Source organism: Pristis pectinata, chromosome 12 (genome assembly GCF_009764475.1).
Source record: "Pristis pectinata isolate sPriPec2 chromosome 12, sPriPec2.1.pri, whole genome shotgun sequence".
NCBI lineage: Eukaryota > Metazoa > Chordata > Chondrichthyes > Rhinopristiformes > Pristidae > Pristis > Pristis pectinata.
Window position 1 is genome coordinate 32,957,331 of NC_067416.1, and position 25,315 is coordinate 32,982,645.

Consider the following 25,315-nt stretch of genomic DNA (forward strand, 5'->3'; position numbering starts at 1 on the left):
CTGAGTAGCCAAGGACCTGGGGCATACTTACAGAATTCAATAACTTTGGCAGCCAGTTGTGGAACCACTCAGTCATCCTGTTTATGTGCCTTACTACATTATTCAATTTCAGTGTATCAGCAAGTAACGTTGCTTTGTGGAAAGCAGTGTGAGGAAAAATAATCTTCTTAACAAGCGCAGAATTTGCGAATCTGGCATTTTATTTCTTGTTTTAATCTGCAGTGGAATCCAGTGGTTTATTTGACAAGCAGTGAAACACTCTGTGATGTTATGCAGGATGCTCTGTGTTTGCCATACTCCTTCACTATTTCACTGCAGAGTGCAGTTTGAATATGCATGATGGTTTGAGGTTCAAATTGCAAAGCAGGAGGGTGGGACTAATGGGGAGGGTGATTGGGTGGCAGAGGTGGAATTAAAAGCACTGCAGTTTTTTTTAGCAGTTAGTAAGGCAAAACTGAACAATTGAACGACTGTTTAATGTGACATTGATTCAGTCATTTCACTTGCAATGGTGCTTCGTTCTTTTCAGTACTGTTTTAGATTCAGGGTAGTTTAGCTTTCATTCCTAGTGTGGTCAGCTGGGCAGCATTGCTTAACAGTATAGTCATTGAGAGAAACTCTAGGTAACTTGTTACCCATTCATATTCCAACAGTGTAGTCATTGAGCTTCCCCCATTCATCCATATGCCAACTCCTGAAGCTTCACAGTATTACAACTGAAGTAATTGTCCTTTAGTTCAGGGCAATTGGCACCATAATTATCACTTATAAATGATGCAATAGCATCCTTTCAGATTTGTAGAAGTGTTCTAATATTAAACATGTGTAAGTCTTGCTGTTGCCGAAGTGCTGAGTACACTTTACACCGTATCCAGATGCAAAGGACTGGCTTTGGCTGTAGAAACCAGTTTCATTCCAAGGGCAAGACGCTCTGGAATGTAGATTAATCTTAAATTTTCTCAGCATACCTTGGAGGTCTCTAGAGACTAAGGATAGAAGCACTTAGTGGCTTGCCTTCCATGGGTTTTGTAATTTCAGGAGGTTGGTCTGTTCAGGATAATTTGGTTTTCAGTGCCTCTTTTGTCACCAAATGCCAGTAATCCAACTATCATATGCAATCCAAATTGGAAAAGAAATGCAGATATTAGGAGTCCATTAGTTTGAGGTTTATGAACTGCCTCTTTCAGGTAACTAATGACACAGGTCTAGACTGTATTGTGCAATTGGAAGGAAGGATTGAACTTTACCAACACACACCAGTCTGTTTTTCTGTCTCTTACTCTAAAAGCTATTTGTCAGCTTGTACCAAGTAGGCTCTCGTTTTGCAGGACCACCAATCTCTCCAAAATGAATACGGCCCAGAATTTCTACCATTGTGTTAAGATTATTTTCTTTATTTAAAAAAGTGTTAGTAAAACAAGAGTGAGTAATATGCCTGACGACATCGTGCATTAATGTTTATTTCAAAATGTTTATCTTAAGACTGCATGCAGCACAGTATTCACAGTCCTATGTGTAGAAACTTGCAAGTAGAAGAACCTACCATTAAGTGTGACAATTCCTATCCTGATCAATCATCTTTCTTTGAAAATGGCCAGAGTTTCTAACTGAAGTACAACTTTTGAATCCCTCCTTAATGCATGTTCATTTTTTTCCACTCTCTAGTTTTTAAGCTATGGTTCTTGATGATTCTCGGTGATCAGAAAGATCTCCACTCTCTCCTGACCAATATTCTGTTCCTTTATTATCTTAGTAAACCATTGTTTCATATCTTGGCTGCTTCTGAATTTTATCTTTTTTTTCCCTTGGTTATAATTGTGATCAAAAGACCTGTGAGTAAGTGGGTCCAAATAGTTTTACTTTACTAAATTGGTTTAAGTATCTCTGCGTCATTTGTAGTTCAAAAAGCAGTGCTGTAAATTTTGACTTCTCCCTATTGACTTCAACACAAAAACCGAGGTTGACGCTTTGGAGATTTTGAAACTGCGCAGTGCACTTCAATGATATGACAAAAGCAGGTGTAGGTGGTAGAGAAGGAAGAGGGATAATGGAGAGCATGGTTTTAGGGAGGAAGAGAAGAGGTGAAGCTTTGGTATTGGTTTATTATTGTCACTTGTACAGAGGTACAGTGAAAAGCTCATGTTTCAAACTGATCGTACAGGTCAATTCATTACACAGTGCAGTTACATTGAGTTAGTACAGAGTGCATTGATGTAGTACAGGTAAAAACAGTAACAGTACAGAGTAAAGTGTCACAGCTACAGAGAGAGTGCAGTGCAATAAGGTGCAAGGTAGATCGTGAGGTCATAGTCCATCTCATTGTATAAGGGAACCGTTCAATAGTCTTATCACAGTGGGGTAGAAGCTGCCCTTAAGTCTGGTGGTACGTGCCCTCAGACTCGGGTATCTTCTACCCGATGGAAGAGGAGAGAAGAGAGAATGTCCCGGGTGGGTGGGGTCTTTGATTATGCTGGCTGCTTCACCAAGACAACGTGAGGTAAAGACAGAGTCCAAGGAGGAGAGGCTGGTGTCTGTGATGCGCTGGGCTGTGTCCACAACTCTCTGCAGTTTCTTGCAGTCCTGGGCAGAGCATTTGCCGTACCAAGCCATGATACATCCAGATGGGATGCTTTCTATGGTGCATCGGTAAAAGTTGGTGAGAGTCAAAGGGGACAAACCAAATTTCTTTAGTCTCCTGAGGGAGTAGAGGTGCTGGTGAGCTTTCTTGGCTGTGGATTCTGTGATTTGGCCAGGACAGGCTGTTGGTGATGTTCACTCTCAGGAACTTGAAGCTCTCAACCCTCTTGACCTCAGCACCATTGATGTAGACAGGTGCATGTACACCGCCCCCTTTCCTGAAGTCAATGACCAGCTCTTTTGTTGACATTGAGGGAAAGGTTGTTGTCATGACACCATTCCACTAAGCTCTCTATCTCCTTCCTGTACTCCGACTTATCACTGTTTGAGATACGGCCTACAATGGTGGTATCATCTGCAAACTTGTAGATGGAGTTAGAACAGAATCTGGCCACACGGTCATGAGTGTATAGGGAGTAGAGTAGAGGGCTGAGGTCTCCACCTTGTGGGGCACCAGTGTTGAGAATAATCATGCCGGAGGTATTGCTGCCTATCCTCACTGATTGCGGTCTGTTTGTTAGAAAGTCAAGGATCCAGTTACAGAGGGAGGTGTTGAGTTCTAGGTCTCAGAGTTTGGTGACAAGCTTGCTTGGGATTATTGTATTGAAGGCAGAGCTGTAGTCAATAAACAGTAGTCTAACGTAGGTATCTTTACTGTCCAGATGCTCCAGAGCTGAGTTTAGGGCCAGGGAGATGGCATTTGCTGTAGACCTGTTTCGGCGATAGGCGAATTGCAATTGTGGAGGTTATCAGGGATATGGGTATGCCTGAGACTGAGTGGTGGATCAGTCACGAAGATACTTTAAAAAGGGACACATTTGAATGAAAGTGGATGCTGTTATTGACCATAGCAAGTATTTCTGAAGTAGGTCACAATCCTCTGGTTAAATGTGTGAGACCAGTACCACATACATTCCTTGTCAGCATAGTATAACTGCACAAAACAAACAAGGTCTAGTTCAGTACAAAATTAAAACCCAACCATGGCCAAGGCCACTTTGGCCTGAGCCCATGTATTTATAATGTTTACCATAACTAACCGGACTTTCTATTCACATGCCAGTAATATCAAGTAAATCTACTTGACCTGGTTCTGATGCAGGGTCTCTGCTCGAAACATCAACCATCCCTCTGCCTCTACAGATGCTGATCAACCTGCTGAGTTCCTCCCAGCAGTTTAATTTTCTCCAGATTCCAGCATCTGCAGTTACTTGTGAGTCCTGACCTGGATTAAATACTGGGCTGGGCTTCCCTGACCCAGATGGAGCTAACCCAACATGCGTCTGAAAGTTTCAACACAACGTACACCAGTCCTGACTCAAAACTGACATGGATAATTGTGTCCTACTAGGCTCAGGTTGGGTAGTCAAGGTCCTCATTGTGCGCATTTGATGGTACTCTGCATAAAGCAGGAGAGAACCAGAGTAAAATTTTAGCTGGAGTGGATCAACTTTCACTTGGACTGTAAATGAATAATAGCTTAGTAATGAGTTCACCTGGACTTGAGTAATCACACAGCTAACTTTTTAACCAAAATAGTTTTTTTTGTAAAATGTAGTTTTCTTACCACTGAACCAAAAATTGTAGTTCAAGGTGCAACATGGGACATGAGTTCATTGCTGTTATAAGTGAGGCTTGTATTGTTATAGGTAGACTTCTTCTGAAAATGTAGATATAAAGGATCTTGTGGCACATTTAAAAAAAATGCAGCAAGTTCTCCCTTTTTAACATCTCTTCTACAGTTGTCGGAACTAAATGTAAATTTGTTCTATTGCAGTTTGTGGAATCTCATCTCCTGCAAAATGATTTCCATATTTGCCTCCACAAAAATCACTGCACTGCAAATTAATCCATTACTTGTGAAGCAGTTTGGGGCATCTCCACAAAATATGATTTTAGTCTTTCACCTGTCCTGTAAACACAGGTTATTTTTACAATGAAGTGAAAAGTAGAAAATGCCTGGTAGCATAAGCAGAAGTTGAAATAATTGACCATAGTAAACAAGTTTTCTAGCATTGTGGCATAACAAATGAAAGTATTGAAACTGCAGAAATAATAAAAATGTATAGGAGCCATAATTTAAAAAAAATTATATTGCTACTGAAAATGTATGTGGGTAGTAACAAGAGTATACACGATGTTAAAATGTTATTGCAGGCTGATAATGATGTTCTCTTGTCGTGTTGTTGAGAACCTCCCAGGGCTTCATACATAATGTTGGTCCATTTCTGTTGGTCCTTTTATTTCTCTGTATTTCCTATTTATGGTTCAGTGCATCATTTTCTTGCTGCAGTTGGCTTAACTTAAAATGCTTCCCCTTACCTTGTCCCCAAGTGATTCCTCACAAGTTGTGGAGCAAACAATTAAGTTCTCTCTGTTTGAAGAGTATTTTCTTCAAATGTTCCATTGTCCTTTACTTTTATATTGCAAATTGTAATAATCAGATCTTGGTTCTATCATTTCTGTGTTATATTAAGATTTTTGTACTCCATTTATTCTTCTACATTGGGGTAGTGATTCTAATATCCCATGCTATATTGGACCTTTCAAAATGGAAGGTTTGACAAATTAAAGGTTTTTTTAATTCTGAGTATTTGAACTGATGTCAGTTGGAGTAAGGCTGTCCTTAGGGTGTGTGGAATTGCAGAATCATCTTTGAAATGTTTGTAATGTTTTTCCAGAAAGATTTCTCTGCCATCATTGGCTCTGCCACTCAACTGAGCATTTATTTCTGGCTGTCATTACGCAGAGTCCCAAGTGTCTTAGCAACAGGGTTATTTCATGAATAGCTGGTGATTTAACATGACGGATATTTTGCTTAAAAAAAACTGGAAATTTTACACACAGTTGCTGGGGAAACTGTCTGTGGGCACAACTGGAATGGATTACACTACAGTCTGCTGTTAATTAACAGCAGGTTGTAGTTGGGGGTGGGGTGGGGGGAATAATCAAGTTATCCAGTGGCTTGAATTAAGCAATGTTGTATTTCCTTACGACCTAGCAGGAGACCATTCAGCACATCAGACCATTCCCGTCAATTCTACTTCCACACTTATCTCCCTGTAACCTCGCTCTCGCGCTCACTCGCATGCTCATCAATTCCCCCCCAGTTCTCCCTCCACCCATCTATCCTAAGGGTAATATACAGCAGCCAATTAACTGACCAACCAGCACAAATTTAGGATGTTGGCAGAAACCAGAGCACATGGACAACATGGATATTGCCTACTGCTTCACTGTATAAAATAATGCTACAAGTGTTTTTGCCTCAAGTAATATTCAACAAACAACTTTGAATTCAGAGCAGCTGTCTGTATATATTGTTGATTTGTTCCTGATTAGATTTATTTCCAGACAGGCACAACAGGCTGAGAGGTACCTCCCATGCTACATTGGCCTGTTTCTTTTGCTTTCTGATGAGCCATGCAAACTCACCGGTTTGCTGCCTTGACGCCACCTCTGACTTGGATCCCTCCATGCTATCCTGCACTAGGAAGCCAGCTGCTTAGTGATCGCCAGCACAGAGCCCTGCTGAGTGAAACTGGTAAACTAAGAGACACAAGAGAATGCAGATGCTAAGATCTGGAGCACAAAAAATAACCTTGGCAGGCCAAGCAGCATCTGTGGAGGCAAAGGGTTAGCTGACGATCGGGTCGAGACACTGCAACAGGACTGAGTTGAGAGCTGGTTAAGACCTAGAGTGTTTATCCAGTTTTTAAATGATTTTTTAAAAAATCTAAAATTGTCAGGAACACCAGGTAACCATTAAGAACAATTAAGTACATTTAAGTCAGCTCAATTGCTCAATTTTAAAATAAAAATGTGGTTATCATTCCCACACGCTTCCCCTCCTTTCACCCCCCCCCCCCGCCAACAACACCCCCACCAACCTTTCCAGTTAATTTATCAAAATCAGTGGGCAGTTTTCCCAGCCTAAGAGCCGATTAAATCTACAGAAGTCTGCTTTTTCTTGCAAGACTCCTTGAGGATTCCAATAACAGGGCATGATTGTCTGGAGAACAACAGTCAACTGGTTTGCTTGGGATTCCAAAACTTCCATCCGGTTCCATAGGTGAAAGCTGCGATTCAGACCAGAACTGCTGGCTGTAAAAGCAAATACTCCAGATCATTATTTTATGATTCCGTTTGTGCTTCAGGATGAGTATGGCGCAATGTATAAAGCCAGATATAATGTTCAGAATATTTGGAAATTCTGAAATTTTGTGCATGTAAATGCTAGAGTTTAATTTTATTTTGGGGTTCAAAGAAACAAAACCACAGATTGTGCTAAATAAATATCAACACATGAAGCAAAGAATGTACTGTTGACCAGCTAAATCATGGTCCGTTCTTACTCCTATGGATCCATAATTTGTTGAAGTATCTTCTTGGGTGGGATTGTTGCACATTGTCACCCATATCATTAGAAACAAGTAGTGTTTTATTTCTTGGTCTTTGTTCACTCAGGGTTAACATCTTGAGCTCTAGCTTCACAGTGCAAGCTGTGGTCTATTCTGCAATATTCCTAAGATCATAGAAATTATAGAACAGAGGAAGGCCCTTCAACCCAACGGGCCTCTGCAGATTCCAGCTCTTAAAAAGGGGTCCGTTTATTGCAATTCATTTTCCTCTGTTCCTGAAATATTTTTCTAGTGGAGAAGGTAGTGAATCTGTGTGAAGTGTCTGAGCTATATTGTGATTTTTAATTCACCAATGCTGACATTTTCAATGGATTGGTGTACTTGATTTAGTGCCTTGGTGCTTCTAAGAGGAAGTTACTTTTAAGTTGGATGCATTCAACAGTCATTCAAATAAAGTCATTTTATGCCTGATTTAGGTCTTCCTTAAAATATTTTGTTCACTGTCAACTGATGCAGAGAATACAACAGGAATGTATTTATTAGTCACTTCATCTGTCACATAGTCACAGTCATACAGCACGGAAACAGGCCTTCAGCTCAACTAGTTCACGCTGTCCAAGATTCCCATCTAAGCTAGTCCCATTTGGCCTTTATCCGTTGAAGCCTTTCCTATCCATGTACCTGTCCAAGTACTTTATAAACATTGTTAATGTACCTGCCTTAACCACTTCCTCTGGCAGCTCATTCCGCATACTGGCCACTCTCTGGAAGAGTTGCCCTTCAGATTCCTATTAAACCTCTCCTCTCTCACCTTCGACCTATGTCCTCTAGTTCTTGATTTCCCCAACCATTGGGTGGGGGGGGGGGGAGGTGGGGTGGGGTGGAAGAAGTGTGCAATTCACTCTATCTATGCTCCTAATGATTTTATACATCTCTATAAGATCACCGCTTATTCTCCTATGCTCCAATGAAAAAAGCTCAAAAAAAACTGCAAACTCAATTTGTGAGATATAATCTCCCATGCACCAAGCCATGCTGCCTATCCCTAATCAACCCTTGCCTTTCCAAATGCTTGTATATCCTAACCCTCAGAATCCCCTCTAGTAACTTGCCTACCGCAGATGATGGGTTTACTGGTCTGAAGTTGGGTGCAGCCACTGCAAAGACTGTGTGGGAAGGCAACAGTTTAAGATTCTCCCTTGCCATTGCATATTAAATGATTGGAATCTGTATCAAACCCCACGAATTGTTTATTCAAGGTCTATGTGTAATTGATTACTGATGTGATAATATTAAACATTTGGAATAATGTTGCCTTGAATGATTTGTAATAGTTGCAGTAAAACTCCAATAATCTAGTATCCTGATGGTATGGAGTCTGGCTTACTTATTCATATACAAAGTCCTCGTTATCCATGGGTACATGTGCTCATGAGGTTGGCTGTATATTACTGGGAGTATGGGCTGGATGTGTGGCTGTTGCTGGTATCAAGAACACCGGAGTCAGGTTTGTGGGTAGGTGTGTGGTGGGAGCAGGGTCCAAAGTGGCTTGTTTTGATAAGCAAAAACATACAAGCTGAAACTTGCATGCAAAAACTCACTGGGTTCTGTTCCCTTTCAAACTCAGCAGAGTTCAGTTTCCTGCTCCATTTTACATTCTTGGTTCACTGGAAAATGTATTGCACTTCTGTAACATGTTAAAAAAAAGTGAAATGAAGGTGTGATGCTGTAATAGGCATAACGTCCAATAGTGGAATGGAAAGTCTGCTAGTCTGACAAAAACCAAAGTCCTGCAGGTGTCAGATTATCAGCTTTAATATACACTTGAAATTGCTATGAATAAAGTAAATTTTGGGGGAGAGAAAAGAAAAACACTGAAATTTATTGTGGTAAGAATATAAGTGGGAACAGAAATTGGACCTGTGACCTCAAGCCTTGATTAAGCTGAATGACTCTGCTTCCACAGCTCTCTAGAGTAGAGAATTCCAAAAATTGAACATGATCGTGGTCCGTCTACTCAACCCTCATTTTTATAAACTTTCTTGTTAGGTAACCACATACAGGTGATGTTGTAATCCTAGAAAATAGTCTGTATCACTATTTTTCCTGTAATGCGAAGCCACGTCACCTCCACATGGGGTCAACAAATGTGAGTAGGGAGGAAAAAAATGTTGCCTGTATAAAGAGGTGAGGGGAAGGGGTGGACAAGACCTGGTAAGTGATAGGTTCTGGCTTCCAGCATCTGCAGTCTCTTGTGTCTCTGTCTTGACCTTAAGACTACCTTTGCCAATTTAATCTTCAGAAAGATTGAGCTAATCAAAGTTGTTTGTGATTATTGTGCTACCCCTGTTACAATTCCCATTATTCCTTGATTACTACTCTGTCCTACAGTGTAGTTACTGATAAGACTGTAGATCATTCTCAGAAATCATTGCTTTGGTATTTTTTATCACCAGCAAGATCCTTTCTCACTTCTGTCTTAATGTCATCCTTATTCATAGAGCAACCCATTCTCCTTTTCCATTCTGCCTTTCTCTGAAAAGTCAAGTACCTATGGAATATTCAGTTCTGAGTCTTTGACTCCTACCTCTATAATAGCTGTTAGATCATAATTGTTTATCTCAATTGGTACCAACAATTCATCTATCTTGACTATTTTGACTTTTTACTATTTGTCCCTACTTTGTCTCTATTTGTTGCTATACTCCTACTGCTCTACATTCTGCCACTTCCTGTCATGCCGTACTTATTGTTAATCACATGGCTATACTTTCCACAGTAGTCCCATCTGCCATCATCAGACTCCACAAAGCCAGAGTACTGTATGTTCGTTCATGAATTGTTGGTATTTTCTACTATTTCTGGTTGCCCTGACATTACGATAATCTTGCCCTGCATCTTTGAATTTCTGCTGTGCATGAAATGATGGTGCTTCCACAGAGCTGTTGGGTAATACCAGGATTTTGACCCATAAACGATGAAGGACTGGTGTTGCATCTCCAAAGATGGCCAGTTTGTAACTTAGAAGGGAACTTGCAGGCACTGTTGTTTATTTATGGCTGCTGCCCTGTCTAGGTGGTGGAGGTGACAGGTCTAGGAGTTACTGCTGACAAAGACGTTCTTGAAGTCGATTTGTGGTGCAAAAGACATAAATGGGATAATTTGTAATCCAGTATTCCATACAGTAATGTTGCATGTTCTGCTGTTAATTATTAATCTGGTTAAATGCATCTTAATTGCAAAGATATGGATTTTGAAGCTTGGGCAATAAACTAACTTGACATGTTCTCATCCAATAAACCTTTGTCCTTGTTTACAGATGAGAACTGTACTGACTCAAGTAAAAGTGAGTTCATTGGGTGTATGTCCACTAACCTTGTTTTTTGTAAGTCATAGTACAAACATGTGGAGAGTGATAGTGCTTGTGAAAATAAAAGATATTGACAGAGAAGGATTAAACAGGTATACTGATCGGCTCATTGAGTGTGTTCCATTATAACAATGCATTTTTAGTACAATGTAGTTTCACTTTTCAGAAATGTTTTAACAACTTGTCTCTTTAGATCATTTTGCTCCAGATCTAGCTGGATTCATGCAGCTTCCTGCAAAGTAAACGGGTCTATAGTTTACCTTTCAGTTTTCCACATTCAGGCACATTGCTGAAAATATAAACCTAGTGGAGACAGTTGTCAGTTACTGAAACTTTTTAATAAATGCCTTTAAAATCTGGCCATCATTAAGCAATTTGACCTTGTCCTGCAGGAGGGTATTGTGTGGACTTGGTAATATATGAATTTATGTTCCCTTTTGTTATAAGTTGGGCCTTTAACAGATGGTACTCTTATTTTTTTGTTGTTTCATGTCACTGGGACAACCAGTGTGTCCATGTAGTTTTATTTGTAAATGTTTAATGGCAATTATCACAAATTGCGAGACAAGTGGAACAGGGACTGAACCAGATAGGAATTACTGCCTTTGCATCTAAGGGAAGATGGGCAGGTGTGAAAAACACTGATGCTTTTTGCAAACTGGGGCATTAAATGTGCACGTGTGTCAAGAGGCTTGAGGGGTACTGAGAAGACATTGGATGAGCTTCGGAATAACCAGGAAGACAGTAATTGAACATTAAAAACCTGTGGAAAATTTAAAATATATATAGAAAATGCTGAAAAATATCAGCAAGTCAGGCATCATCTGGTTGGGGGCGGGGCAGGGGGGTGGGCAGAAGCATCAGTTAACGTTTCGGGTTTCATCTGCTAGTGTTTTCAGCAGTTTTCCGCTGTCTTCAAAAAGAAAGTAGTCTTGCTGGAACATGCGTGCTTTCCTTGTTTACTAAAGATGTTTATGTTACAGTTTGATTTGCTCACCTGTTACATAGAAAAGAAACCTTTTGTGATATTGACCTACTGTGAATCTCTGTAACATGCCTTGGATTTTGCACAGGTCTAAATGCAACATCCATTTTAACACCAGGCTCCAAGTAATATCATTTCCTCCTGACTTTTATTGATTTTATTGATTTTTGTCTTTAGCAGCACTTTAATTACATTAAGATGACCAAAGATAAATCTGTTCCAATGCATGCAGGTTCATGAATAAAGTTCCACCTTACTTGATCATACATATCATTCACAATTTTTTGGTTGAGAAAACTAAATAAAGTATCTTTAATTTCTGTCCATTGCAATCCAATGGACTAAACAAGTGAGTACAGGATGAGGTGCAGAAAAATATGAAAAAGAGAATACTTTACAAATTTAATTTTGTTATTTTACTGCTGACTACGTAATTAGAATATCCAGCTTAATGGTATCCAGAAGATGGGATTTTCATCTGTTGTTTAGATTATAGTAAAATTCCAATAATCCGGCATCTGATTGTTCAGAAATCCCGATGGTTCACCATCTGGCTCACTCATTAGTCCATGATGTTAGCTGGGGTCCTGAGTGTAAGCAGAGTATGCAGCCAGAGCTAGGGATTCCAGACTAGAGCCAGGATTGGGAACCAGAGCACAAGGGGTCAGAAATGTGTGTAGGTTTGCAGCCAGTGCTGAAGTTCGGAATGTTTGTATATTTCCCACTCTCTTTAAATAGTTCATTGGAAAATTCGTTGTAGTATTTTGTATCATATTAATCAGTAAGTGTTTGGATATTAATAGGTCTAACGTTCAAAAGTTTGGAAAATCTGTTCATCTGGCACCTTCAAAGTCCTAAGGGTGCCAGATTATCAGAGATTTATTGTACTCAATTTCACTTTTTAAATGCCATCAAAACACCACAAAAACTTGAGCTTTACACAGCACCTTGTAAAACACCCCAAGATGCTTCAGTAGATGATTAGCAATTAAAGTTTGACACCAAATCAGAAGCAGTTGTTAGAACAGATACCAAAATGTAATGTCTTAACACACTGAGTCAAAGCTGAGCGTCCTTCAGTTAACTTATGGTTGCTATTAAACGTACATTGATTACATTAATTAAATTTGCATTGCAGAACTGAAGATTGATCACATTGAACAGAATGCTCGGGGCCAATTATATTAATATATTCGATATCAGTAATGGACAAAATGTAGATTGACATATTCCAATGTAAAGTTACCTACCTGAAACGTTAACTCTGTCTCTCTTCCCAAATGCTGCCCAACCTGCTGTGCATTACCTGAATTTTCTGTTTTTTTTTAAATTTCGGATTTCCAGCACCTGTAGTTCTTGCCTTTTGATACTTATAATCGCAAGTTCCATAGAAGAGAACGTAGCCATTCCAGAGAAAAGGTGGAAGGAGCGTTTAGATTTCATTATATTTTGAAGATGGAGTTGAATCTATTGTCAGTTGTCAAGGGAGGTTAGTGAGTGGCGATTACTTCACCAGATTCAAGTGAGAGTTGGACAAATACTTGACCAAAAATCTTAGAAATGAGGCAGATCATAAATATGAAAGTTTCCTAATCAGGTGGACATGGCAGTCTTCTTTATTTCTATTTATTTGGAAAGAAGAAAAGATTTTAAAATTTTGACTTGTTTTAAATGAAAGCTAGTCAAAATGAATACAAAATATATTATAGTTAGAATCATGCAACAGAGAATAAAGCCATTCCTTTGAAAAATAAATCTATTTAGTCCATCCCCTGTTTTTTCCCATGGTCCTGCAAATATTTTCTTTTCAAACATAAACCTAATTCCCTTTTTAAAAATTATTATTGAATTAGCTTTTTTAACAAAGTTTATAAAATTGAGAGGCATAGACGGAGTAGAGATCAGGTATCTTTTTCCCAGGGTTGAAATGTCTAATGTTAGAGGATATGCATTTAAGGTGGGGGGGGGGGGGGGGTTCAAAGGACATGTGCGGGGCAAGTTTTTTTAACACAGAGTGGTGGGTGCATGGAATCCACTGCCAGGAGTGGTGGTGGAGACAGATACGATAGAGGCATTTAAGAGGCTCTTAGCAAAGCACATGAATATGCCGAGAATGGAGGGATATAGACATTGTGCAGGCAGAAGAGATTGGGTGTCATTAGCCGAATTAGTTTGGCACAACGTTGTGGGTCAAAGGGCCAGTTCCTATGCCATGCTACGTTCTCTACTCCGTATCTAAACCTTCCAGAATTTTGAAGTAAGTTAAATTTTAGATTTCAGATTTTTTAAATCAAACAAAAATTAAAAAGGCCATTTTAAGACTTTTTCTCAATACTTCACTAAAAATATTCTCTTTGGTGCATAAATCGCCTCTGCCTCTGTGTGGGAATTATTCAGTCACCTAAAACTTTCCACCAGTGTGTTGTCCTTGGCTGCCCAGTTTAAGCTTTAATTGGCCTTGTAAGCAACGGTTGGTCAAGTGGTCTATTTTGATGAAAGGTCATGCTTCTTGAACTATTGCTTATTTTCCAAACTTATGCAAAAGAATATATAAAGATGATTATGTCAGAGGGTAAATTAATTTGACAGTTATGATGTATTTATTGCTCTGTATATAAGTTGCTAGATGCATTTGTGCCTAGTTCTGAGGAATTTGGTCACGAGGCACGATGATACCTTACTAACAGTCACCCTCGTACTTTAAATATTGGCAATTGTTTCATGAACAAACATTGTATTTGGTTTCACTGACAGCTGGAAAAAAACGTTTGTTAATACAGGCGACCCCTTCTGTTACGGCCATTCAGGTTATGGAAATTTGTCCTTGGAGAATTGACAAATCACTGCCCAAAAATTTGAGATACAGAATAAAATTCACTCTCATGGAATTCATGGGTGGAGGTGGGAAGTAAATCAACACAAAATTTATTTTTTTGTTATCAACTATCGATTCTTCATGCATGCACAGATAATGCAACTTTGCATTACGGAAAATTTTCTAGGAATGCACCCCCTGTAACATACTGGTAGCCTGTATTATAGCTTCTCATTTTGGATCTGAAATTGATAGATTTTGTATGTCAACTGTTGATTATGGCATAAATTAAACAATATTATAGGCTAACGTGGATCCACATAATGCTGACTTTTTTTCCCCCTCCTAGCTTTCCCTTGGTTTGGAATGGATATTGGTGGAACTCTTGTCAAACTTGTATATTTTGAACCAAAAGACATCACAGCTGAAGAAGAGCAGGAAGAGGTGGAGAACCTGAAGAGCATTAGGAAGTACCTAACCTCTAACATAGCCTATGGAAATACCGGGATTCGCGACGTACACCTGGAGCTGAAGAATTTGATCATGTGCGGACGCAAAGGGAACTTACATTTTATCCGCTTTCCAACACATTCCATGCCTAAGTTCATTCAAATGGGTAGAGACAAAAATTTCTCCAGTTTGCACACCACTATGTGTGCCACAGGAGGTGGGGCCTACAAATTTGAGGATGACTTCAGAAAGGTATGGTAGTGTACCTTAGTATGAAAAATGCAAAAGGTTTTTTTTTCCTTGCCAAACTATTAGACTGAAGGATTGCCTAACCAAACCTTCCTGTTTCAGTGGAAAGGGCTTTGACTTTTATCAAGCCATTCTTCAGAATTAGAGCCCATCATTCCAGCGTGTCCTTCAGTGGTTCTAATGTTCTTGTGATTGGATGATCTGAATCACAATCACACCATAGTCTCATCAACTTTACATGTTTTTCTTTTTAATGATTTTTTTCCTACCTAAATTCCCATGTTTAAAATTCTATTTGTCTGTACACCTAGATCTTCTTGACCATATTTCTTCAAAATCTTGCCATTTAGGCCCTACTTTTATTCTTTCTGTCAGTTAACATTGCTTTGCACTAAATTGTATTTGCCACCATTCTTTCTTTCTGCTCTGATAACCCACTGATCACCATTACAATATATTGTATTCTTTCTCAAAATTGTCATGACTTCTAATGTGGGCCTGCCAGTAACCCTGAGTAGATCAAAATCATAAATTTCAATGGACAAGAGATGCAGAGGCATCTTATTTTTTTTACCTACTAACCTAATACCTTTATTTGTCATTGTGCCCCTGCATCATTCCATGGTACCAGCACTGCTGCAGGGATCAAAAGAGACCATGCATATGGTGCAAAATCATATAAAACTATGAAATTATTTTTCTAGTTGCCACTAGTCTAAAGGTTACATGTACATTTTTATCTTAAATGTTTGCAAATGCAAAATGGAGTAATAGAAAACTTTCTGTAATGCAAGCTCTTGACAAAAATTGACAAAATTTGTTGTTTGTCTAGTAGCATTTAGTGTTTATTTAGTTTTTTTTCCTCACATAAATTTCAAGAGTGAATTTTTATCCCGTATCTCAAATTTTTTGGTTGTGATCTAAGGTTTCTGTAAGGGCAAATTTCCACTACCTGAACTGCTATAACATGGGAGTACACTGGAGTTGCAGCAGGAACCATTCAGATTTTGATTTTTTTCATTTGTTTCTATTTTGATTTTCTCACCAAAGGGGAATGTCTATTATCTCTGTGAATTAATAAAGCAACAAAGATACAGGCCAAGTATGCTTGGTCTAGTATACTTCCCTTGCAAAACAAATAAAAACTGTATGTGAAAATCAAGATTGTTAACAAAGTCCCTGACCGCATCTCATCTATTTCCTGTGCCTCTGCTTTCATCTTCTCTCCTCCAGGACAGAACAAGGATAGAGTCCCCTGGACCTCACCTTCCACCCCACCACTCTCCATGCTCAACAGATCATTCTCTGCAATTTCCATCACCTTCACCAGACCTATCTTCCCCCTTCAGGGTTTCACAGGGACCAGTTCCTTTGCAACTCCCTGGTCCATTCTTCCATTCCAACCGTTCGCTCTCCTTCTCACAGCACTTCCCTTGCAATCACAGGTGATGCAACATGTCCTGTCACCTCTTCCCTTCCAGCCATCCAGGGACCCACACAGTCTTTCAAAATGAAGCAGTGATTCACTTGTACTTCATCCAATCTAGTGCACCGTACTTGATTGTACTATTCATCCTCTACACTGGAGAAACCAAACACAATTTGGGTGACAGCTTTCCGGAGCATCAGTGTTCACTCCCCAGGGCAAACTCTGAGCTGCCTACTGCCTGCCACTTTAATTCTCCATCCCACTCTCACTCTGACCTTTTAGTTTGTGGCTCCTGTACTGTTCCAGTGACGCCCAATGCAATCTACAGGAGCAGCACCTCATCTTACATCTGGGCACACTGCAGCCTTCTGGACTTAATCCTACAACTTCAGTTAACTTGATTTCTCTCTGTATCAGTCATCCATCTCTGATATTGGTTCAGTTCGTTTTTTTTTGTTCTTCAGGGAGTGGAGGACATGCCTGGCCGGACCTACTGGGCATGTCTTCCTGCTCTGCATTTCATAACTCTCGCATTCTTTTGTCTATGTTCTCACTCTCTAACTGCTCCAATTCATTCATTGACCAAATAACCTTGTGTACTGCTTATCTTCTTGCTCACCATGGTTTTACCCCAGCAGAGAGAGACCCTCTGCTACCCTCCCTGCAGCTTATTGAGTTTCTTTGGTCTCCTTCTTGAAGGGTCTTCAACCTGAAACATTAACCCTGGTTCTGTTCCCACAGATGCAGCTTGACTGGCTGAGTATTTCCAGCTATTTCTGTTTTTATTTAAATAACTGTATAACTGCTTAATTGCGAAGATTCAGACTATGTATTTATGCATTAAGTTTTTGATAGTACTTTGCTGAGAATGGTAATCACACAGGCATTTGCTAATTTGCTGTTGCTGTTTTCTAGATGGCTGATTTGCAGCTTCTCAAACTGGATGAGTTGGACTGTTTAATCCAAGGTCTGCTTTACATTGATTCCGTTGGGTACAATGGCCAGTCTGAGTGTTACTATTTTGAAAAACCCACTGACCTCGACCAGTGCCAGAAAAAACCGTATTGCTTGGATAACCCTTACCCCATGTTGCTGGTCAACATAGGTTCAGGAGTCAGTATCTTGGCTCTTTATTCTAAAGATAATTACAAAAGGGTGACTGGAACCAGGTAAGCACGCAGGTGCTAATAAACTTGACACATTGCTATTTGTGTTTATAAAATGATAAAGTGGGATCTATAATCTTGTGCATTTGTGTTCCTTTTAAAACTTCAAATTGTTTTGTCTTTGACTTGTAACATTCTACATTTATGTTCCCTTCCTGAATGGGAGCTGGGATGAGGATGGATTTTCTTTTTAGAAAGGGGGAAAATCTTATCCCTTAATAACAACCACATAATACAAAATGACAGGGCCAACTCTGAAATCTTTTGCATAACCTACTTTCTTCCTCTTCCTTTCCTGATCTTTTGCTATCCTGTGAACACTGGTCACTTACAGCTTAGACCATGCTGCATCTTCCAGGGTGAGCCTGAGTCCAATCTTCTGCTGGGACACCAGCTCCCAGCTCATCGGTAAGGCAGGGGCTCTTCCACCTCGGGTATCCAGCTGTGCTACAGGATGGCTTTGATAGCCTGTCAATCATTTTCAAAAATTCAAAATCTTTTGGGATGTATTTCAAAAAATTCAAGTTAGACTAAAACACATACACACTGACCTAATTAAATAAACAGCTTTATTTGCCTTTCGGCAGCAATTTATTTTTCACATTAATTTCAGTGGACTTGCACCAATTTAATCTGACACAAGTTCAGTTTGAGAGTTGGAAATTCATGCAGCCACGTTGGACCTGAGGACCTGAGTGGAAGGTTGCCCAATTATGGCCACTTGCGCTGGCAAGCACATACAGATTGTGGCAGAAGATGTGTACTATTGTTGTCAATCAATATAATTAGCTTCTGGCAATTTCATAAGTGAATGTTTGCATCCAATCCCTATATGAAGACTTGCACATTTCAAAGATCACACTGAAATCTATGGATAGTGCAATTGGTCCATAGCAGAAAGGCAAAATCCACATACATCATCATATATTGTACACAAGGATCTATGAAATATCAGTTCAATAAAGGGCCCACCAAAAGCAGCCACTTAAAATGCTCTTATTTCAGGTAATCACCAAAACATTTACAACTTACATTTGCTGCTTATAGTGTAGTATATGTAATCATTATTTAAAACATGATACACATTTTATAATAAGCAAGTTGACTAGAAATGTCTCTGGGCATTCCTGACCTTACGGAGTTTTGCTGCATTCTCCAGGGCTTGGAGGAGAAAGCATCTGGACCCCTCCTCTGTTACTCCATTCATATCTCATTTGTGGTCTCCTGTTTCTCTGAAAGTCTAAATTTCCAAGTGTGCAATTAAACCTTCCTCTCGAGTCTAGTATAATAACACTTAAGCAGCAGCAATGTTTCCTCACTGTCTTCTATGTTAGGAAAGAAAAGATTTCTTCACCGTTCAGGATTGTTGGTCTTTTTTGTGGTGATATGTTTAGGTGTTGGTTGAAAGTAGTGATTTTTCACGGGTGTCCTGGCTCACTGGGTGCTTTATGTTATTGTTGTATCCATTGTCTATTAAACCAAGTTGCAACCCATTCTTTCTGCTCAGATGCAGTTTCCTTTAAATCCACATCTGAGCGTGGAGCTGAGGTAAGTATTTTAGTTGACTAATTTGATGGCAAATGATTAAATGGGCAAATAAAGAGAAGCATATGAAGTAAATAGCTTTATAGCTGCCTGACCGACTGAAAAGAGGACCTGTTTCAAATCTGGAGCCAGTCAAGATCAGAAGGTTTAACAAGGAAGGTACTTCAACGAAACAGACTGAGCTTTGGTAATGCCATTATTTTTCCTCTCAGGGGCTATACGGAGAGTTGAAACGAGATATTGATTTTATCTGTCACTTTGGATGCTTACAAGCTATCTACAAAATAAAGTAACAGTTTATTTATGGCTCCTTTATTAAGTGTTTCCGTCTCCCTTTGAGGTTGGCTGAGCATACATAAGATCATATGGGAAAGACACAGTTTTGACATCACAAGTGTTTTTATTGTGGTTTATCTGAGTGATAATTTTGCATAGTTAAATATTGGAAAGAATTTTTATAATCCTGGAAAAGAACAATATTACTGTACCTGAGAGAATTGTTAAGGTAGTCATGAAGCTTTTAACAGCATCCTCATTATAAAATAAACATATGTAATGTTGTACAGTACTCCTATCATTGCATGCGCGATGGTTATTCTTTGTTTCTATAAGCAGCACCATGGGAAATGTACTGCCTGATGTCATCATGCCCTGTTAAACAGGATTTTTTCTTTTACGTACACATCCAGCAAAATGCCTCACTGAAAGAGTTTCACCCTTTTCCTCTTCACCCACCTAAATAGTCTGCCTCTTATTCTCTGCCATTCATTGTTGCTCGTGCTCCCTTGCACCCAATCATAATGGGAGCTCTAATTGCTTATCTTGTGAGACATGATCAGGTTCATTCTTTGCATTGGGACATCTGAACCGTGCCCAGTTTTGTTTTTCTTTCCTCGTTCCCAAAAAGGTCATTCATCTCCCCTGTATGGCTGTCTTACCCTCATTTTCCCTCTTCCCACTTCTCCACGGCACTCTCCCACCTATCAGTATCCTCATCTGTCTGGCCACCTTTTGCCTTGGGTTGGAATAAAACCAATCCATAATAAAATTATTTTTGGGGAGCCTACTCAATAAGAAGAGAGGATTTGTTTGAGGTGATGAATAACTTAAAATACATCATCAATGACCCTTAAATAACTGAAACACCATCACGTCAAGAGCAGTGGTGCTGAATGCAAGACTCCTTAGTCAATGTCCCATTGTGTTACCCCTGTGGTAGGGGAGTGTTATACCATGTGACATAAATCACAGGGACCTTGAGCATTGATGTAGAGAGAGACCTTGGGGTGCAAGTCCATAGCTCACTGAAATTGGAGACTCGGGTGGACAGGGTAGTGAAAAATAGGCCAAGGCATTGAGCTTAAGAGTTGGCATGTCATGTTGCAGTGGTACAAAACATTGGTTAGACACCATTTAATCACAGTTCTGGTCAGCACACTACAGGAAGGATATGGTAGCAATAGAGAGTGCAGTTGAGATTCACCAGGAAGTTGTCTGGAATTGAGGACTGTATTTATAAGGAGAGATTGGATAGGGGTTTATTCTCACTGGAATGGAGGAGGCTGAGGGGTGACCTAAAAGGTTTATAACATTATGAGAGGCATAGACAGGATGGCTAGTATCTTTTTTCCCAGGGCAGGGAAATCTAGAACTAGAGGACATAGATTTAAGTGAGAGGGGAGAAATTTGAAGGAGATCTGACTGGTAAGTTTTTCATCCAAGGTGGTGAATGTCTGGAATGAGCTGCCAGAGGAGGGATATGGGCCTAATCAAGGCATTAACGTAGATAGGCATAACAGACGGCATGGATGAAGTGGGCCGAGAGGGTCTGTGGCTGTGCTGTATGTTCCTATGATTCCATGACTCTATATTTCAACATGCAATGCACAAATCTCCCTCTGCTTTGGCCATGGCTTTTGGAAGCCAGTGACAAAGGGTGTGGGGGTGTGGCAAGCTTGTAAATTTATCATGGGGGGGATGGGGGGGAATAAATTAGTACAGAGGCCTGAAGTCTTTGTTGCCTGTGGTACATAGAAAGCAGTGTCAATACACTTGTATGTTCAATGGGTGCAAAGAACATTAGTTTACATTCCAAACCTCCTCAACAAAATACTTGCAGATCATAGAACATAGAACAGTACAGCACAATACAGTCCCTTCAGCCCACAATGTTGTGCTGACCTTTAAACCTCGCCTAAGACTATCTAACCCCTTCCTCCCACATATCCCTCTATTTTAAATTCCTCCATATGCTTATCTAGTAATCTCTTGAATTTGACCAATGTACCTGCCTCCACCACCGCCCCAGGCAGCACATTCCATTTCCCAACCACTCTCAGTAAAAAAAACCTTCCTCTGATATCTCCCTTGAATTTCCCACCCATTACTTTAAAGCCATGCCCTCTTGTATTGAGCATTGGTGCCCTGGGAAAGAGGAGCTGGCTGTCCACTCTATCTATTCCTCTTAATATTTTATACACCTCTATCATGTCTCCTCTCATCCTCCTCGTCTCCAAATAGTCAAGTCCTAGCTCCCTTAGTCTCTCCTCATAATGCATATTTGCTAAACCAGGCAGCATCCTGGTAAATCTCCTCTGCACCCTTTCAATGCTTCCACATCCTTCCTATAATGAGGCATCCAGAACTGGACACAGTACTCTTAAGTATGGTCTACCCAGAGTTTTGTAGAGCTGCATCATTACCTCGCAGCTCTTCAACTCACTCCCACGATTTATGAATGCTAACATCCCATAAGCTTTCTTAATTACCCTATCCACCTGTGAGGCAACTTTCAGGGATCTGTGGATATGGACCCCCAGATCCCTCTGCTCCTCCACACTACCCAGAATCCTGCCATTAACTTTGTACTCTGCCTTGGAGTTTGTCCTTCCAAAGTGTACCACCTCACACTTCTCTGGATTGAACTCCATCTGCCACTTCTCAGCCCAGCTCTCCATCCTATCAATATCCCTCTGCAATCTTCGACAATCCTCTACCCAATCCACAACACCACCAACCTTTGTGTCGTCTGCAAACTTGCCAACCCACCCTTCTACCCCCTCATCGAAGTCATGAATAAAAATCACAAAAAGCAGAGGCCCCAGAACCGATCCTTGTGGGACATCACTAGTCACAGCCCTCCAATCTGAATGCACTCCCTCCACCACAACCCTCTGCTTTCTACAGGCAAGCCAATTCTGAATCTACACAGCCAAGCTTCCCTGGATCCCATGCCCTCTGACCTTCTGAAGAAGCCTACCATGTGGAACCTTGTCAAATGGCTTACTAAAATCCATGTAGACCACATCTACTGCACTCCCATCATCTATCTGTTTGGTCACCTCAAAGAACACTATCAGGCTTGTGAGACATGATCTGCGCTTCACAAAGCCATGTTGGCTGTCCCTGATCAGACCATGATTCTCTAAATGCCCATACATCTTATCTCTAAGAATCCTTTCCAACAGCTTGCCCACTACAGACTTAAGGCTTACTGGTCTATAATTCCCTAGACTATCCCTACTACCTTTTTTGAATAAGGGGACAACATTTGCCACCCTCTAATCCTCCGGTACCATTCCCATGGACAACGAGGACTCAAAGATCCTGGCCAAAGGCTCAGCAATCTCCTCCCTCGCCTCATGGAGTAGCCTAGGGAATATTCCATCAGGCCCTGGGGACTTACCTGTCCTAATATTTTCTAACAACTCCAACACATCCTCTTTCTTGAGATCAACATGCTCTAAAATATTACCCTTACCAACACTGTCCTCAGTATCATCAAGGCCCCTCTCCTTGGTGAATACTGAAGAGAAATAGTCATTTGAGGACCTCACCCACTTCCACAGCTTCCAGGCACATCTTCCCACCTTTATCCCTAATCGGTCCTACTTTTACTCCCATCATCCTTCTGCTTTCACCTAAGTGAAAAATGCCTTGGGATTTTCCTTAACCCTACTCTCCAAGGCCTTAACATGTCCCCTTCTTGCTCTCCTCAGCCCCTTCTTAAGTTCCTTCCTTGATACCCTATATTCCTCAAAAGACCTATCTGATCCTTGCTGCCTAAACCTTATGTATGCTGGCGCCTTCCTCCTAACTAGATGTTCCACCTCTCTTGTCAACCATGGTTCCTTCACCCTGCCATTCTTTCTCTGCCTCACTGGGACAAATTTATCCCTGAACAACCACCACATCTCTATAGTACATTTCCCTTCAAAAAATGTCATCCCAATTCACACTCGCAAGTTCTAGTCTTTTTAGCCTCATAATTTGCCCTTCCCCAATTAAATATTTTCCTGTCCTCTTTACTCCTATCCTTGTCCATGACGATGCTAAATGTTAGGGAGCAGTGGTCACTGTCAGCCAAATGCTCACCCCCTGAGAGATCTGTCACCTGACCTGGTTCATTACCTAATACTAGATCTAATATGGCATTCCCTCTAGTCGGCCTGTCAACATACCGTGACAGGAATCCGTCCTGGACACACTTAACAAACTCTGCCCCATCTAAACCTTTGGTTCTAAGCAGGTGCCAATCAATATTTGGGAAGTTGAAGTCTTCCATGATAACAACCCTGTTATTTTTGCACCTTTCCAAAATCGGCCTCCCCATCTGCTCCTCTGTATCCTTGCTGCTACCAGGGGGACTATAGAATACACCCAGTAGAGTAACTGCTCCTTTCTTGTTGCTAACTTCCACCCATACTGACACTAGGGAGTATCCTGCTACATTATCCACCCTTTCTGTAGCTGTAATAGTATCCCTGACCAGTAATGCCACCCCTCCTTCTTCTTTCCACCCCCCCCCCCCCCAATCCCTTTTAAAACACTGAAATCTGGGAATATTAGTATCCATTCCTGCCCTGGTGACAGCCAAGTCTCTGCAAGAGCCACAATATCGTAGTTCCATGTATTTATCCAAGTTCTCAGTTCATCACCCTTATTCCTAATGCTTCTTGCATTTAAGTAAAGGCACTTTAGCCCATCCACCTTACTACTTTTATACCCTTGAGTCTATTGGTGGCGCTCTATGGACTAAGTCACAACTTGGCTTTGTTCCAATCACTTTTTAATCTTTTATTTACCACTCTTTAAGTCTTTTACAATACTGGCACAAGTTTAATTTTGATTTTTAACTGTTGAAATGAGCACCAGATCGAAAGCGTCAGCTAATGGTAAAGGTAATGGAGACCAACCTACTTTGGAAGTTATTTCTAATCTGGATAGAAAGTTTGACCAGAGCTTTGCCGAATTGAAGTCCATTTTAAAGGACTTTGAAGACAGACAAAATACACTACTTTTATACCCTATACTCTGCTTCTCCTTCCTCAAAGCCTCTCTATATGTTAGATCTGAATTGACCCCATGCACTTCTTCCACTGACCCATCCCACTGGTTCCCATCCCCCTCACGAACTAGTTTAAATTCTCCTGAACCACACTAGCAAACCTGCCTGCAAGGTTATTGGTCCCCCTCGGGTTCAGGTGTAACCCATCCATTCTGTACAGGTCCCACCTTCCCCAGAAGAGATCCCAATGATCCAAAAACCTAAAACCTTGCCTCCTGCACCAATTCCTCAGCCATGCATTCATCTGCCATCTCCTCCTATTCTTACCTTCACTATCACGTGGCACTGGCAGCAATCCTGAGATTGCTACCCTTGAGGTCCTGTTCTTCAGCTTTCTACCTAGCTCCCTAAACTCACTTTTCAGGACCTCATCCCTCTTTCTACCTATGTCGTTGGTACCAACATGTACCACGACTTCTGGCTGCTTTCCCTCCCTCACAAGAATACTGTGAATCTGATCAGAGACATCCTAGACCCTGGCACCTGGGAGGCAACATACCATCTGGGATTCTTGCTCATGTCCACAGAACCTCCTATCTGTTTCCCTGACTATCAAGTCCCCTATCACTATTGCCCTCCTCTTCTCCCTTCCCTTCTGAGCAGCAGGACCAGTCCCAGAGCCAGAGACCTGGCTACTGCCACTTGATCCCTGTAGGTCATCCCCCTCAACAGCATCCAAAGAGGAAAACCTGCTTTTGAGGGGAACAGCCTCTGGGGTCCTCTGCTCTGCCTGCCTGTTCCCTTTCTCTTTCTTTCCCCTGACATTCACCCATCTATCTGCCTCCTAGACCCTAGAAGTACCTGCTCTAAGGGGGGTGACTGCCTCCCAATGCACAGCATCTACATAACTCTCTCCCTCCCTAATGCTTTGCAGAGTTTGAAGCTGCGACTCTTATCAGATGATCTCTGCTATTCGTGTCTGATAATTCAAAATCCTTTCCAATAGATTTGATAAAATGGG

The 25,315-nt window shown here is 40.7% G+C and overlaps 1 protein-coding gene across 8 annotated transcripts in view; it reads left to right on the forward strand.

The window, feature by feature from the left end:
* LOC127576847 (pantothenate kinase 1) overlaps positions 1 to 25,315 on the forward strand; it is a 66,507-nt gene that overhangs the window by 18,907 nt on the left and 22,285 nt on the right. For 7 of the 8 annotated variants that reach the window (XM_052027645.1, XM_052027648.1, XM_052027650.1 and 4 more), the window contains 2 exons: positions 14,518 to 14,870; positions 17,212 to 17,465. The exons of the other annotated variant lie outside the window; for it this stretch is intronic. In XM_052027645.1, the coding sequence (XP_051883605.1) occupies positions 14,518 to 14,870; positions 17,212 to 17,465 (607 nt within the window). The remainder of the gene's footprint in view (positions 1 to 14,517; positions 14,871 to 17,211; positions 17,466 to 25,315) is intronic. 8 annotated transcript variants of the gene reach the window in all.